General features: G+C 36.9%; 1 protein-coding gene across 1 annotated transcript in view; it reads left to right on the top strand.

Moving 5' to 3' along the window:
* The window catches only part of LOC102071789 (guanine nucleotide-binding protein G(q) subunit alpha), a 115,833-nt gene that overhangs the window by 76,527 nt on the left and 24,236 nt on the right, over nucleotides 1–15,070 (top strand). The window contains exon 3 of the mRNA XM_005492403.4: nucleotides 2,479–2,633. Within this exon, the coding sequence (XP_005492460.1) occupies nucleotides 2,479–2,633 (155 nt within the window). The remainder of the gene's footprint in view (nucleotides 1–2,478; nucleotides 2,634–15,070) is intronic.

The following is a 15,070-nucleotide window of genomic DNA, read 5'->3' as shown; positions in this document are numbered from 1 at the left end:
TGGAGGTGAAAAAATGTCCCACAATACTACATTATGTTAGTAATTTTTGCAGATGTAAGATTTTTGGGTTGTTCCGCAGAAATGACATACAATTTCCTGCCTTCATGGAAGAGTTTACTTCCTTCATGGAACTATTTACCTGCACAGTTTACATCTGCTTATTCCATACCTTAATTCTTGGGGATGTTTTGCAAATAACAAATTTGGTCATAGAGTCATAAAAATATGATTTAATTATGAGAAGTCATGAGAATTGTGTAATACTTAGAGTGCAAGTTGTATACACGGTTTTCATTCCCCTGTTTGTGTAGTATTTTAAACATTTGAGTAGCCCTGTAATGGGCTTCCTAAGGTGACCATAGATCCATGTCCCAGGCTGGTTTACACAGGCTCTATGTATGTTTCTTTGAAATTCTGATGATTTTAGTTCACCCAGCTGAGATGTCATCCTTTTACTACGAGGAAACAAAGAAGCTGTTATACACCCTTATTTCTCCCTTTGTGCCTTCATTGTTGTTTATATCTTCTTGTTGCAAGTGGAGCCATGGTGAGGAAGATGCTGCTCTAACAGGTTTTGTGAGGGTTTGGCAGCCTTATATGTAAATTACCATATAGCACATACTGACTGTCTGACAGCTGCAGCATTCTCAGTCTTTAAGTGTTACAGTAGACATCCATAGTTGCATTTAAGTTCAATTTACCAGAAAGTGTTGGGATCATCCAAAGTTGCTGTGCCATTTTTATTCTGTAGCTGGGGTTTTAGAATGTGGTGATTATCCTGCTCTGCTCTGCACTATCCTTTGAATGGCCTTCCTTTGAGTCTAATGTGTGGTTTTGAGTGCCGGAATACACAAATATTAAACTATTAGGGAGTGTCCAAAGGAGGGCCATGAGGATGGTGAAGGGCCTTGAGGGGAAGCCGTGTGAGGAGTGCCTGTAGTTGCTTGGTCTGTTCAGCCTGGAGAACAAGAGACTAAGGGGAGACCTCATTGCAGGTACAACCTCCTAGTGAGAGGAAGAGGAGGGGCAGGCACTGAGCTCTTCTCTGTGGTGACAGTGACAGCACCTGAGGGAATGGCATGAAACTGCAACCCGGGAGTTTTACACTGGATATTCTGAAGATTACACTGATTTAAAAAAAAAAAAAAAGGCAAACCAAAGAAAGATGACTGATTTAGTTCCTCCTATAGCTGGAAAAGTGAAATACATTTTTGGCATTAAATATTTTTATTTACTCAGTTTATTCAGCTAACTGTTATTGTTGTCATAACCACTGTGGTAGTTCAGGAAAATATATACAGCATTTTGGTAAAATCTAGTTTAATTTAAATGCACACAAGTTGCCAAAGGAAAAAAGTGCTTCACAGTAGTGAAATGCCAACTCACTGGTCTTATGCAAATCTAACCACCATTAACGTAGTCCTAAAAACCAAAGAACAGAGAAAATATTAATGTTTTTCTTAGTAATAGTACTGAGTTACTAGAACTTTCTCAGCTCTTTTGAAGTAGATTCTGTAGGATCAGGTATCTCCTAGTGGCTTGGAAATTATTTTGCATTGGGAAAATGGAAATTATTTTCCATTACTTTCCCATTACTATAAAAATAAGAGATGATAATAAAGATAATAAGTAGAAAACTGAGGTGATGAAGCCTAAAAACAAAAAACCCCACACTTCTGTAAGTATATAATGAATTGTGGCAAAAGGAGTATTGCCAGGAAAACCAGCATAAAGCTGTAATACAATTGAAGCTCAGAATCAGTTTTTAACCCTGCTCATAGTTTTCTGAGGGGAATAAAGAGGGAGAAAACATGGTTGCTATTTCAGTATCTTCTCAAGTGGTGATATCATGATTACAAAATTCCAGTTTCCGTATTCTGAAATCTTGCTTTAAATACTTGTAGAAACCCATGAAGAAGATCCTAAATGTATGAGACATAGTTTTCCAAAAATAATTGATTAAGTGTTTACAAGATTTCTGGTAAATAAAAGGAGAAATTCTTATATTCCCAGAAGGCCGTGGAAAATGTTGTCTGCTGTTGTCAAAAGTGTAGTGAACTGAACAGCCATCTACACCATCTAGGTGTTGGTGAAACAACTGAGTTGAACTATGAGTAGCCAGATCCTAATGACCAGTTTGAATGTGGTGGTACTTACAGAATCCTTCTGTTTTGTGTGTTATTTTTATCTTTTTCTTTGTTTTAATGTTGTGGTAACAATTGCTGGTGTCCCAAAAGAAAGAAGTCTAAGAAGATGCAATTTTCCCAAGAGCAACTTCACTCCCTGTAATGTTAGCTTAAAAGTTACCTCCTTTTTGCATCTTCACAATCATCTTCATGATATTTGATTTTTCAAATTTACATTCGTGTTGGTGATATAACCAATGTGAAGAATTATAAATCTTGTTCATTGTATATGAGCTGACTGCAAACATAGAAAATGAGGTACATTTTTACTGTTTTGTTTGCTTTGAATTAGGTTCATGCACTATTAGTTCGAGAAGTTGATGTAGAGAAGGTGTCAAGTTTTGAGAACCCATATGTAGATGCAATAAGAAGCCTATGGAATGACCCTGGAATTCAGGAGTGTTACGATAGACGACGGGAATATCAATTATCAGATTCAACTAAATAGTAAGTACATGGGAGTTATGAACATCTATATATAATTTTCTGTTTCTAACAAAGTAATTTTTACTTTTTAGCTTGTTGTACTGTATGTCTGTGTGCATGTTTGTATGTATATGCAGTACAAGCATAGCTGAATATAAATTGAATTAAGGAGTGGTATACATCTATTTTAGGATTATATCTATGCTTATTTTAAAAAATGATAGCCTGTGATCATACAAAGTCTTAAATTAACATTCAAACTAGGGATGATTAATTTGGGGGGAATTTTTGTTAAACCTAGTCAACTTACTCTCTTCCAACATATAATCACAAATGCAAGATATGCAAAAATAATTTAATGTAGTGTGACAGTAGTGAATACTGGGAAGTGCAGCCAAAGTAGACATCCATACAATTCATAAAAATTGAAATATCCAATAACCTTTATTTTCCAGATTTTCTGGTATTCCTCTCTGGCATTTGCAGTCTTAGTGGTGAGGTAAACAGTACTAAACAAAGAGATTTGTTTTATACTGTCTTTTAGAACTGTCTTTCTATTATGGAAACAAATTCTAAACTTTAAAATGGCTGCCGGGAAGAAATCAGGAAAGCACTTCAAGTTAAATTGTTTGTTCTAGAGCAACAATAATAAAAATGCATATGTGACTAAAAAATATCTGAAATGTTACCCTTTTCTTGGGACTGGGATCGGATTAGAAAAACACGTGAAATTTGTCATTGGAATCTGATGTCTGCCAGAAGGTTTACTCCATGAATCTTAGTTATTTTTTAGTGATGTGGCATACAGCTCAGGTGAAATTTCTTATTTGCTGTCACAGAAACAGATGATGGCCTTTTGATGTTGACCTGGGCTACAGAACACAGCTTGGTTTGTTGTTAAAGCCATGGCAAAAACCTCCACGGGTTCTACCTTGATTTCTGTATTAGCTATGAAAAAAAATTATTCCAGTGGCATAATTCTAGTCTCCATTTGGCATATGTATGTGAATGGAAGCCTCTCACTTAGGAAAGCACAATGAAACTTCCATTAAGCTCATTGTAGCAGGACATTAGACATGACAGGTGTGGAATGACGTTTATCTGCATAGTAGTCTAAGCATCCCTATCTAATACCGCACTTTATAAGGGAATTAGTCAAGATGAACTTACTAGGATCTTGCTGATAGAATTTAGGCAGCTGAAGACTATGGATGCATGACATAAGTCTCCTCAGATCCATTGCAATGTTATCACCACACCATGACTTCCCTTTGCCCTGAGCATAGGGCTTCTGTTGTCCTGTGCAGTTCTCTGTCCTGGTTACCTTCCCAACCCATCATTTTTGCACATACATTTTTGTGTAGAGTGGTGCAAAGCACAATGGCCTCTCTCTTGTATTGTTCAGATTCTCACTGTCCCCAAACATACCATACTGTGTTTTGGTTTTAGGTGGTAAGGAAACAAATATAATATTGCATAAAGAGAAAAATTTCAGGATGCATAAACAGTGATAAGAAAATTTTAGAGACACGTTACTAGCAACATATTTTCAGGTTGTTTCTGTACTGAAATGAGTGGCAGAGTTAACTAGAAGGTGAAGCATCTCATATTTTGAATTTCTTGTATTTGTAGGTCCTAACCTTGTTTCCACAACAGATGAGATACTGGTTTTAAAGTTGTAACTGTATGTATTTTGTGTGCTCTACCTTAGAGGCTAAAACTAGGATTACTCTGCTAAGTAGGAAACAATGATCTGATGCTACTTCAGATCAGATTGTGCTGAATACCATAGTTTCAATCTACTTTTAATAAATTGGCACTGTAGTGGATCTTTTGGGTAGCATTAAAAATAGTAGGGAATTATGATTATTAATGATTAATACTTAATGATTATTAAGTAGCTATTAAAAAAACCTTCTAGTACATTCTAGTACATATACAGCGAAAGGTACATGTACTAGTTGATTGGTTATTTCTTAAGCTCGGCATGTTTAGCAGTCTACCATGAGTTTGTGCAGATTTGGTGACTTTATTGTAGTTCATGCTATGGATTTCAGCAAAATCTTTTAAATTAGACTTGTTAATCATTGTATATGGGTATTTAGAAAAGCTTCTATGTATACTTATGCTTGCAAGTAGAATTTTTTCCGGATGTGGAGGTGCACTATAAAAAATCAGCAGACACAAAAGAAATGTTGTTTCAAAAATACAGTATGTGTGTTTACCATTAAAACACCCAAACAAATTCATTAACACTATAAATGTCACAAAGCAAGGAAACAAATTGGTTTAAAGCTACTACTGGGATTCACAAGGCAGTAAGACAGAAAAAAGCACTTGATGCTCATTGTCTTCTGACTCGATGTATAAACCAGAGTAGTTTGTTGTCCACCAGCTCTCATGTTAGCATATGTGCCAGTATCTGGTAAATGTATATGTCAATGTCAGATGCGTTCTTCATTCATCCCTTGCACAAGCCTCTCATCTTCTCAGTAGTTTTCCACTGTTTTTGTAGTAGTAGTAGCAGTAGTAGTAGTAATAGTATTTTCAGTCTGCTGCCTATATTGCTCTTTTCTGCCATCAGTCTTCAACAAGGTTGAGTGCTGAGTGCTGCACTTGGGTCACAGAAGGCCAAGGCAGTGATACAGGCAGGGCCAGAGTAGCTGGAAAGCTGCCCAGCAGAAGATGACCTCAGAGTGCTGCTTGACAGCAGATATATGTGAGCCATCTTCTGGCTGAGAAGGCCAATGGCATCCTGGCTTGAATCATAAATAGTGTGGTCATCAGGACCACATCATTTCTTGTATCAGAAGGACTGTGGAAGGGTTTGTCCCCCTGCAGTAAGCACTGCTGAGGCCTCAAATCCACCTCAAATCCTGTGCCCAGTTCTGGCCCCCTTACTGCAGGACAGACACTGAGGGACTGGAGCATGTCCAGAGAAGGGGCACAGACCTGGTGAAGGGTCTGGAGCACAAGTCCTGTGAGAAGCGGCTGAAGGAGCTGGGGGTCTTTAGCCTGGAGTAAAGGGGGCTCAGGTGTAAACTTACCACCCTCCACAACCCCCTTGAAAGGAGGAGGTAGCCATCTGGGAGTCAGACACTTTTCCAGGTAACAAGAGATAGGACAAGAGGACAGAGCCTCAAGTTGCACCAGCTGAGGTTCATTTTTCTGAGCATTAAGAATAATTTGGTCTTGGAAAGAATTGTTAAGTATTGAAACAGACTGTTCAGGAAGTGGTGAAGAGTTGTTCAAGAAGTAATTGGATGTTGTACTTAGTGCTATAGTCTAAGTGACAAGGTGGTGATTGATAAGTGTTGGACTTAATGATGTTTGAGATCTTTTGCAATCTAAATTATTCTCTTACTACACATAGTCTTTTTCCTGTTATTTTACTGTTTCTAAATTACGTTTCAGATTTCTATTATGTCCTGTATATCATACTACTTTCACTTTCTGCCATCTTTTGACCCGTTCTGTCATTCTTTGTCATTGTTAGCTTCATTTTTGATGTACTCTAGAAGAATACATTCAGTGTATGTTTACTAGAAGAGGTGAGGGTAGTATCTAAGAAAGAAAATTTTCTGCATTATGGGAGTCGATTTGAACTTCTTGGAGGCTTAACAAATTAATTCTGTTCTCTTTCCTGACCATTGAATGCTCCAAAGCTTGGATGTTCGTGTTGTTTTAAAATCAACTTTTAGACTTCTCTGTAGTAAAGTCAAGAGCACCTGAGGTATATAGAGGTTATTTGCTTTCCATGTGCATTACCTGGTGACTTAACCACTTAATTACCATGAAATTAGTTCCCTTTAAGATGCTGCCTCACAGTGTGAGACAGATGTAAACTAACATGGATAATTGCTTTTAGTAGTAGCTATGTGAGATAAGATGAGAGAATTCAGAATATGCTGTACCAGCTGCCTAGACCTTAATCCAAATGTAAAAAGGTTACCATTAAACAGTTTGATTGTATCATACTTTTTCAAAGCCTAAGGAAAGGAGAGCCAATAGTCTTCTGTGTTAGAGAATTTGGGTTGCAATTGGAATTTTTGAAAATTCTTCACCATTTTTCTCCAGTATGGCACTAAGGGTTTACCATTCATTAACAAAATGTAGGAAGTGTCAAGACCTAGAAAGTGTCCCAGAGCCTTGCTTGGCTCAAATTTTTAATTTCATCTTTTTCTAGCCACATGAAATTGAAGTATTTGGCTGCTGTGTACCTCCAGCTAAGGACTTCCGAATTGCTACAAGGACTGAGAAAGTCTGTTTAGTTTCCCTTCCATGGCTCTGTTTTCTAACACTTCAGAGAATTAAGTATAACTTTCCCATTAGTGTGTTAGCTATGCCAGTGGATATCTATAGCAGATTTTGTTATTATATAATGTACTGCTTCTTTAGTCATGCATGCCATTGCATTCTCATACATGTATAGTCTTTCAGGCTTTTGTTTCTGCATTTGCTGTCACATTTAACAGCTTGGTTCCTGCAGTTGCACATACTGTGAGCTCAGGTAGTTGGACAGTTAGTATAGAAATGCAGATTCCCATACTTTACTGTGTAATATAAGAGCTCAAGTGTGTGAATATGAGGTCATTAACCACATATCATTGATTTTTAACTGGAAAGAAAGATATGAAACCTAGTGATGTCTGCTCAGTAAAGTACACCTTTTGTAAAACTTGTTGCAGGAGGTGGAAGGCTTTGGTCATCTAGTAATTTTTCTATGACAGTACTCCATTTAGGTTTGAAGTATTTTCAAAACTTTGGGTAAAAAATTCATTTATATCTGTCATCTAAAGTCTTCCTTCTGTGTTACTTTTCTGAAACAGGTAAATTTTAGCCCCCATTAAATACAACGTGCTTTGGGGTACACAGGGGGGCAAGAGCAGCCCATGAATATTAAGTTTTTACTAATGCAGTTTATTCCATTTCTTGGCATTGCCTTTAGCAATAATTTTTTTAATTTCATAAAGGCGTAGGGCACTCTCAGAGCATGATGGGTCTCTCAGAAGTAGTAATAATGCCTGAAATTGGGACCTACTATGAAGTTGAGCTGATAGCAAGTTCTGAACAACTGTCTGGGATATTTGTGTGGCAGTCATTAGATTGTAGTGACAAATATAGTCATGTAGTGATAATTTAAAAGATGCATAAGTACATTATTATTTAATAAACTGCTTATTAGTACTTGCTTACTTTCATTTGTAAAAATCTACCTGAAGGTCCTAAACCTATACTTGAGGGCAATTTGTGTTGTAGAATTGTAGATTCTGCTTTTGTGTATTCAGAGTTTACACAGCCTTATGTACGGTTTAGAGTAAAGTAGAAACAGCAAATAAAAATGAAAGTCTTGAATTCAAAGATCAAGTACTAGCAGCAGAACTATGATATAATCCTATCTTATGCTTTAGATATAGTCCTAAAAATAAAAGCAATGTCTGAAGAAAGATGGGGTGTGCATACCAAAGTACTGCTTCCCATACAAAAACTGCAGGTTATACAACACAGCTTGGGAAATTCAAAAAGGAAAGGGGGACCATGTAAAGCAGTATACAGTATGTGTTTATTTCAGAATGTTTTTTTTGATGCAGCACCAAACATGTTCTTAATGACTGTACAATTTTTACACCACAGTTCATAAAAAGAAAAATTTGCATGAGTATTTGTTTCTTTTGTGACTAATCTTTTTAGCCTTTGTTAAGGTTGGCTTTTAGTGAGGTAGGAAATTGAGGAAGACAACTAGGTAGGGCTTAGGTGGAATATGGATTAAAAAACTGCTGTGCCAACGTCTTCCTACCTCACTTCAAACTGTATATTAAGATAAGATAGTTCTGGAAACTGGCAATTTACTTCAACTTTTCATCAATGGTGTAGTGTCTTAGAAACACAAACCTCTACAGACATTCTGAGAACACAGCCAGTACTTGTTTACATTTAGTTTTGTACACTGAAAATCAATTCCATTTACTGGACTGCTGCCTCTCAGCATAGAGAACACTTGTGTCAATTATTCTGGCATTGGTGATGCAGGAAAAATCCTGCTACAGCAGCTTTAGCATTTTGCATATCTGCTGTTGAAAGTCAAGCCAGTTGTATGTTTTCTCTAAGAAGCAAAAAAAGAAAGGCTTTTGTTTTTCAGCACATGGTCCAAATTAGTGCTAGGGGTTTTAGGAGAGTGGCCTCATCAACTGGCTCAAAGTTTTGCAGAACAAACTAAAAGAAATCCAACCCCACCCCAAAACCACACCAAACTCCAGCAATAGTATGTAGTATAGCTCCACCCCACTCCAAAACAGGCAGGCTCCAAAGGACAGAGATATATCAAATCTTGTTTAATATCTTGCCAAATTACCCAACTGTCATAGACTTCGGTTAGGTTTCTGTTTTCTCTTGCATTGCTGTTATCTGTGTATGAAATACAGCGTTTCAAGAGGGTCATACCCATGAACTCTCTCAATATTAAGGAAAAAATGGTTTTTTGCATTAAACCTCTGAACTTTGGGGTTGAAAAGATGTAAATGTCTGTTGTTACTATCATACCAAAATCTCTCTTGTCATTGAATGCAATGAGAAAACATTTGTATGTGAAATGTTTCTGGTAAGGCTTGCTTTTATAACTGTGATTATACTGAAATCATCAACAAACTCTTCCCTGTACTCTCATTCTCACCATAAACATGTGTTGGCTGGTTGGGTGATAACAAATCATCTTTACTGGTTTTATACTGACCTTTCTATCAGTGTCAATAATTACTTCTATCTCAATGTTTGGTTTTATTTAGAGGTTTATAACATAGTGGTTCTGGTATGGTGCCAGTCAGATCCTTTCTCCTCAGCAGTGTGTTACAGATGCATTCTGCTCTCCAGAGACTTCTGTGCTCAAAGTGTCTCGCAGACTCCTAAGCCCAGGGTTTGATAGTGTGCCAATGAGTGTTAATTCAGCACCTTGCTACATCAGTTTTGCCTGTTGAGTTTAGGAAAAGTTATTAGACAGTACTGATGAGCAGACCAGTCTCATTTTTAACCTCAGATAGGGAAATTATGTTAGAGATGGATTGAAGGCTGTATCCTTTCTACCTTTGTCTGCCCATGCCTTACTGCCTGCATGTGATCAAGTAGGCTATACACTAGTATAGAACTAGAACAAAGTTTAATGTTACAGAAATTTGTCCTATGAATTCCTTAGAAAATGCTTCTTTATCACCTGATTAAGTGGAAAAATCTGACCTCAAAGATGCTGGTAAGTAGTAGCTCACAGCTAGAGGAGGATGTTTCTTTGAAGTGTCTGCTCCATGTTGAAGGTGTTCCAAGATCTTGATTTCTGAAAGTAAATTCAAGTAAGTTTTGATGGTCTGTCTTCTTTAGGTGGTGTAGCCCTAGGAAAGTAAGGCTCTGTATTGAGCTGCCTGTTCATGGTGACTGGAGTTATACTCAGTTTATTAAAGAACTTTACTGGTTAAAACAACTGTGGTCTGCTTATTAAGCTTAGTAATCTCACTTCCTTGCTCAATTTCCATATGGGAAATACATGTAGGAAAGTACAGAGTCAGTCTATTCCCATAATCCTATTCCTGCTGTTTACCTGGAAATGTAGACCCACAGTACCTTTGATATGTGCTTTCTTTCAACAGCGTTGTTAGCACGTCCATAGCTTGGCAGCTTCGCTGAAGCTGGCTGCAGGCTTAGACCTTGTCATAGGTGATGTAAAGTGCATTAAAAAGAATTGCTTAGCTCTTGGTACTGACTGGGAAACAAAAGTCTTCCTCTGCTTCTAGTCAGCATGCAGATCACGGGTATGGTTGCTAGATGCTGGCAGCTTGTCCTGACGTCAAGGGAGGTCCACTGCCAGCAGCTCATTACATACTCATTGCCTCGATAATGCACCTTCTGCCTGTCACTATAGCAACCCCTGGAAAATTACCTCAGCACCACTAAAATTCATGTTTATTAAAACTAATTACAGATATAATTAACTTTAGAAACTTGGTCTGTATTGTAAATTTACTCAGAACCATGTATTTTCTCATTTTATCTCCTTTCTATAATGCCTAGCTGAGTAGGTGCTGTTTGGGTGAGAGGCCATATAGCTACAGTGTGACTCATCAAAACAAGATTTCTCAGTAGATTGTGAAAATGAACTCTGAGTACCATGTAGCTGAGACCTAAATGTCTTGCACAGTTGCTGCTACCTGTACAACTGAATTTCCTGTGGTAATGCTGGTGGTTACTCAGTGTTGAACTAGACCTCAGGATGGCTTCCAGAGTGTTTCCAATAACCATATTGTTATTATGACTTTAAAGTTTGAAGCCAGTAAACTGAAAAATACTTGGTCTGTGCAATTACTGGCTACTGTCCTTTTTTGTAAGATTCTATCTACGTCAAGTCGTGTGGTTTGTTTGCTAGAGTGCATGTAAAGTCAGTTGAAGTATACATTGGAGAGTTAAGTGCATTGGTAAGACTGATTTGCAGTATGTGTTAATCCATTTTTAATTGAGCATCTACCATAAAACACACTGTGCATTTCTCTTATTTGTTTAAATTTCTTGTTTGTATGTAGGATTTGTTTCCTCAGGAGGGCAATATAGTTGTCAGTACTTTAGGGCTGCATTAGCTAAGTGCTTTAGAACCCCAGTGAATCAGTTTATTAGTAAGCAGCTACATACAAAAGCCCATCAAATTTTCATTTACTCCTCATCCATCTGCATTAAAAAACTCAACACAGTTCACATGGCTGTGGCTTCACAAGTTTTCTTCTGGTTGCAGATAAACCAGTGAAGAAAATAAATCCACCCTGCTTTCTTGCTGGAGTTTATGGACTTGCCACATCTTAGGACATATCCATCAAATAAACCATAATCAGAACAATTTCAGTAGTGTTTCTTCACTGTTCCAAATAGTATTGACAGAGATGTGTTATCAAGCTATTGTACAAGTTAAAGAACTGGCAGCTGGGGATGGGCAGAGGAGCAGCTAGGGTGGTCTGGAGCCAACAGAGTTGAAAGCAGAAGACAATTGGCATTAGCTAGCACTTTTGATGTTTTAATTTAAAGTTGCTGCCTCATAAAGTAATTCAAAAACAAGTAAATCATTAGTTTGATAAGCTGTAGAATGTTTAAAGCTTATGTGTGCAATGCTGCACTTCCCTGGTGATCAGGGAATTTCTTTAAGCCCCAGCTTTCATGAGGGTAAAAAAACATGTCAAATATCCAATTCTTTTGGTACAAAGAAGATTTAAAAGTAAAAGTCTTTATTGTGACAGTAAATTAAGCCATGATAAGCCAAATAATAAAATCTCAATGCTACAGGAACAGTTAGAATAGTAGTAAGTGGAAAATGTGTCTGCTGCTGGTATGTCTTTAAATATTAATTGTATTCTAGTTGTCTTCTCTTTTTATGTAGTCAGCTGCATTCACTTACATATTTCCTCTCAGCATTTTGAAATAGTGACTCAGCTCAACAACTAGTTGTTCAGAATAATCAGACTGTCACCCCACCCCTTCTAATGAAATGCAAAAATCCATTTTTGTGCTTCATAAAGAGAAAGTGCCTTGGGTTTTCTCTGTGTAGTACTGTGGATGTAGAGATGTAGTGTTTTGCAATTAATGCACAAGTTATGATAATGTAGTGAGGTTATGTGTGTTGATCTGCTCTCATTGGTATTGTAGGAAGATTGCACCTGACTGAAAAGAAACATTTTATTTCTATCATATCAGAAGTCTTCAGACAATGTTATAAAACAGTGACAAAAAGGGAACAGAAAGACCCTGATGTCAATCCCAATGATAGATGTTCTTGCTTAAAGAAAATAGGTGGTTTTTTAAAATTCCTTCTTTATTTTAGAGGTTATGTAAATTTTAAAAGAGACATGCCGTATTTTTAGTGAATTTAGAAGATCTTGAAGACAACTTTGTGTTGCTGCTGCTGGCAGAGCTTTCAGTTTGATTTTCAGATTTTCATGTTTAATCCCCCTGACGTTGATAGCAGAACACCAAGTTACGTATCTTCATGGGGTAACAGGAAGTGTAATTGTCTGCAGAACTATCACTAACAGAAAATACCGGTTCCTTTGCTTCAGAGCAACAGTGCAAAACTTAATTTAAATCTGAATTTCAGTACAAGTAATTTTTCAGCATAAGTTTAGAGTCTGTTAAAATAAAATGTAAAGAATCTCCAAAAAAACCAGAAAAAACTCAAACAAAACCAAAACCAGAGCAAACAAACAACAACCACCAAAAAACCATACAGAAAAACCACAAATCAAAACTAAATCCATTTTTTTCTCTCCGGGAAGAATTTAATTGACAATTTGCAGTATGGTGACAGCATTAAAATAGCAATGATAAAAGACTTCAATTTGTAAAACTAAGACCTGTGATATTTTCATTTAAATAAATTGATAAAATAGTACATTAATTTATTAAGTTTTAAGTTAGAAGAAAAGGGGATAAGGGCTAAATATTACTGGAAAACAACAACAACAAAAGTAGGGTGTTTTCTAAATGGCTTTTGTTAGCCTGTATATTCTATTTATGATTGTAAAAAAGATTTTCTTTTTTTAGAGTTTTGGTGCACCCCTCTGTTTTGAATTTTTTTTTCCCTACTGATTTTGACACTAATTCCTTGATTCTGGGTTTGAGTGTATAATTCAAGACAGTTCTTAGAGAGCCCAACACTCCTTATTCTGTTAAGTGGAGCAATCCAGGATATTAAGTAAGACTCTAGATATTAAGTAAGACTCTGTAAGTATGCATGAGGACTCTTCTGTGGACTGTGTACACTCTGTAGGGGGCTACAGGTGAAAGAGGAAATTACCTGGCTTTGGTTACTGAGTGAGCAGAACTTGAGCATAAAGGATGAGGACAAGGAAAAGGTTTTTTAAGGAAAAGTTAGTGTTTCTAAAACTTTGGACAAAAAATCCCCAAAAAACCTCATCTGCTTGTTTATTGATTTCTAGAAACATGAATGAGATGTTACAATTTAATAGTATCTATCCCTTTGATTTATTACCTTTCTAAAATGAGCCAGATGTGCCTTACCAGATAGTAACATGTCCACTGTGCAAAGATGCAGTAACCAGGCTCACCTTGGAGACCGCTTGCCAAAGGAAAGCAACAAGAAAGTTGTGTAAATGGGCACAATGGGCCACCTGCCAATTTATTCAGTTAAAATTCTCTTGCTCTTATGAATACCACTGTAGCCTGTAATGACTGGCAATGCTTCTTTATCTCCCTCCAAAATTTCATCACAAAATGAAACTAATTATTCTGTGGGTGGGAGGGAATAAGAATCTAATTGAGTCTGTCACTTTCTTATGGTAATAGTTATGGATTTCATTCACTTTTTTTTTTCCTTTTCTGCCAACAAATTGGTGGTGAGCTTGTTCCTGCTGCTTTTTGTGTAAAAAAACCGTGATGGCAGATCCAGTGCTTGGACTCTCAAGCCCTTTTCTCACTGCCAGAAGCCAATTAGCATTCTCAGAAAATATTTTCAGACTAGTACCTTCTGGATTAACTGAGATAGTGTTCAGTTTATCTTTCTCACATTGGTATTTACTATTGAATTGATACTCCACTAATAAAACATAGTGAAGGAAATTTGATAATTTTATAATTGAGCCAATAATAATTTGGCTCTTCCCAAAGCTAACAAATTCTTCTGTATTTTTACTGTAAGGTAGAAATTAAACTTTTGTTTGTTTCTGTCATCGTTCAGGATAACTTCTCACCATTTTATTAAAAAGTAACCCAGAACCTCTAGAAGAAGTCGGATTATTTCTTGTGTGGGTTTATTTAAAAAGAGTGTCTTCACTAGTTACTACAAGGAAAAGAACATGTTCAGAAGTTGGTGACACTTCATCATCATTTGATAAATTACAAAACCATTGCTCTCATCCCCTAGAACGAATGAGGGGATCCCTACATTAATTTATCTTCTTAGTGACTAACTGTAGGGTTACTGTTCTGCTGTGAACTAGCCAAATGTCAAAGAGTTTGGTTTCCTGCAGCAGTCCTTCTGCCACATGTCCACCATGGGGAGGGCATAAGCTTCATGGTGCACTGACTTCATTCGATGTCTAGCTCCTGGACACACACATGGGTATCTTCCTTTTTTGGAGGATGTTTTTCATGACAGCTAATTAAAACCTTCAGTAAACTAGTGCTTTATGGTTGAAACTCATCATTAACCAATAAGCAGAATAGGTCTATGTTATAGTTACTGAACATTTACAAGCAATTTTATACAATTTTGGGTTATTTGTTAGCCAGCTGGAGTGTGTTTCAAGTACTGCAGACTTATCAACCTAATCAGAAGTTTCAGTGTGAATGCAGAAGTTCAGGTGCCAAAGATCCCACTAATTAGTTTGTGCTGCCTTCTGGTAACAAGGACTGGAAAGTGTTTTAATTGTCAGTGGTTGGTCTTTTCAATTTTTAATTTAGTTTCAAAACAGTGCTCTTTA

This window comes from Zonotrichia albicollis, chromosome Z, assembly GCF_047830755.1.
Source record: "Zonotrichia albicollis isolate bZonAlb1 chromosome Z, bZonAlb1.hap1, whole genome shotgun sequence".
Classification (NCBI taxonomy): domain Eukaryota; kingdom Metazoa; phylum Chordata; class Aves; order Passeriformes; family Passerellidae; genus Zonotrichia; species Zonotrichia albicollis.
This window is presented reverse-complemented; position numbering and strand designations above follow the sequence as displayed.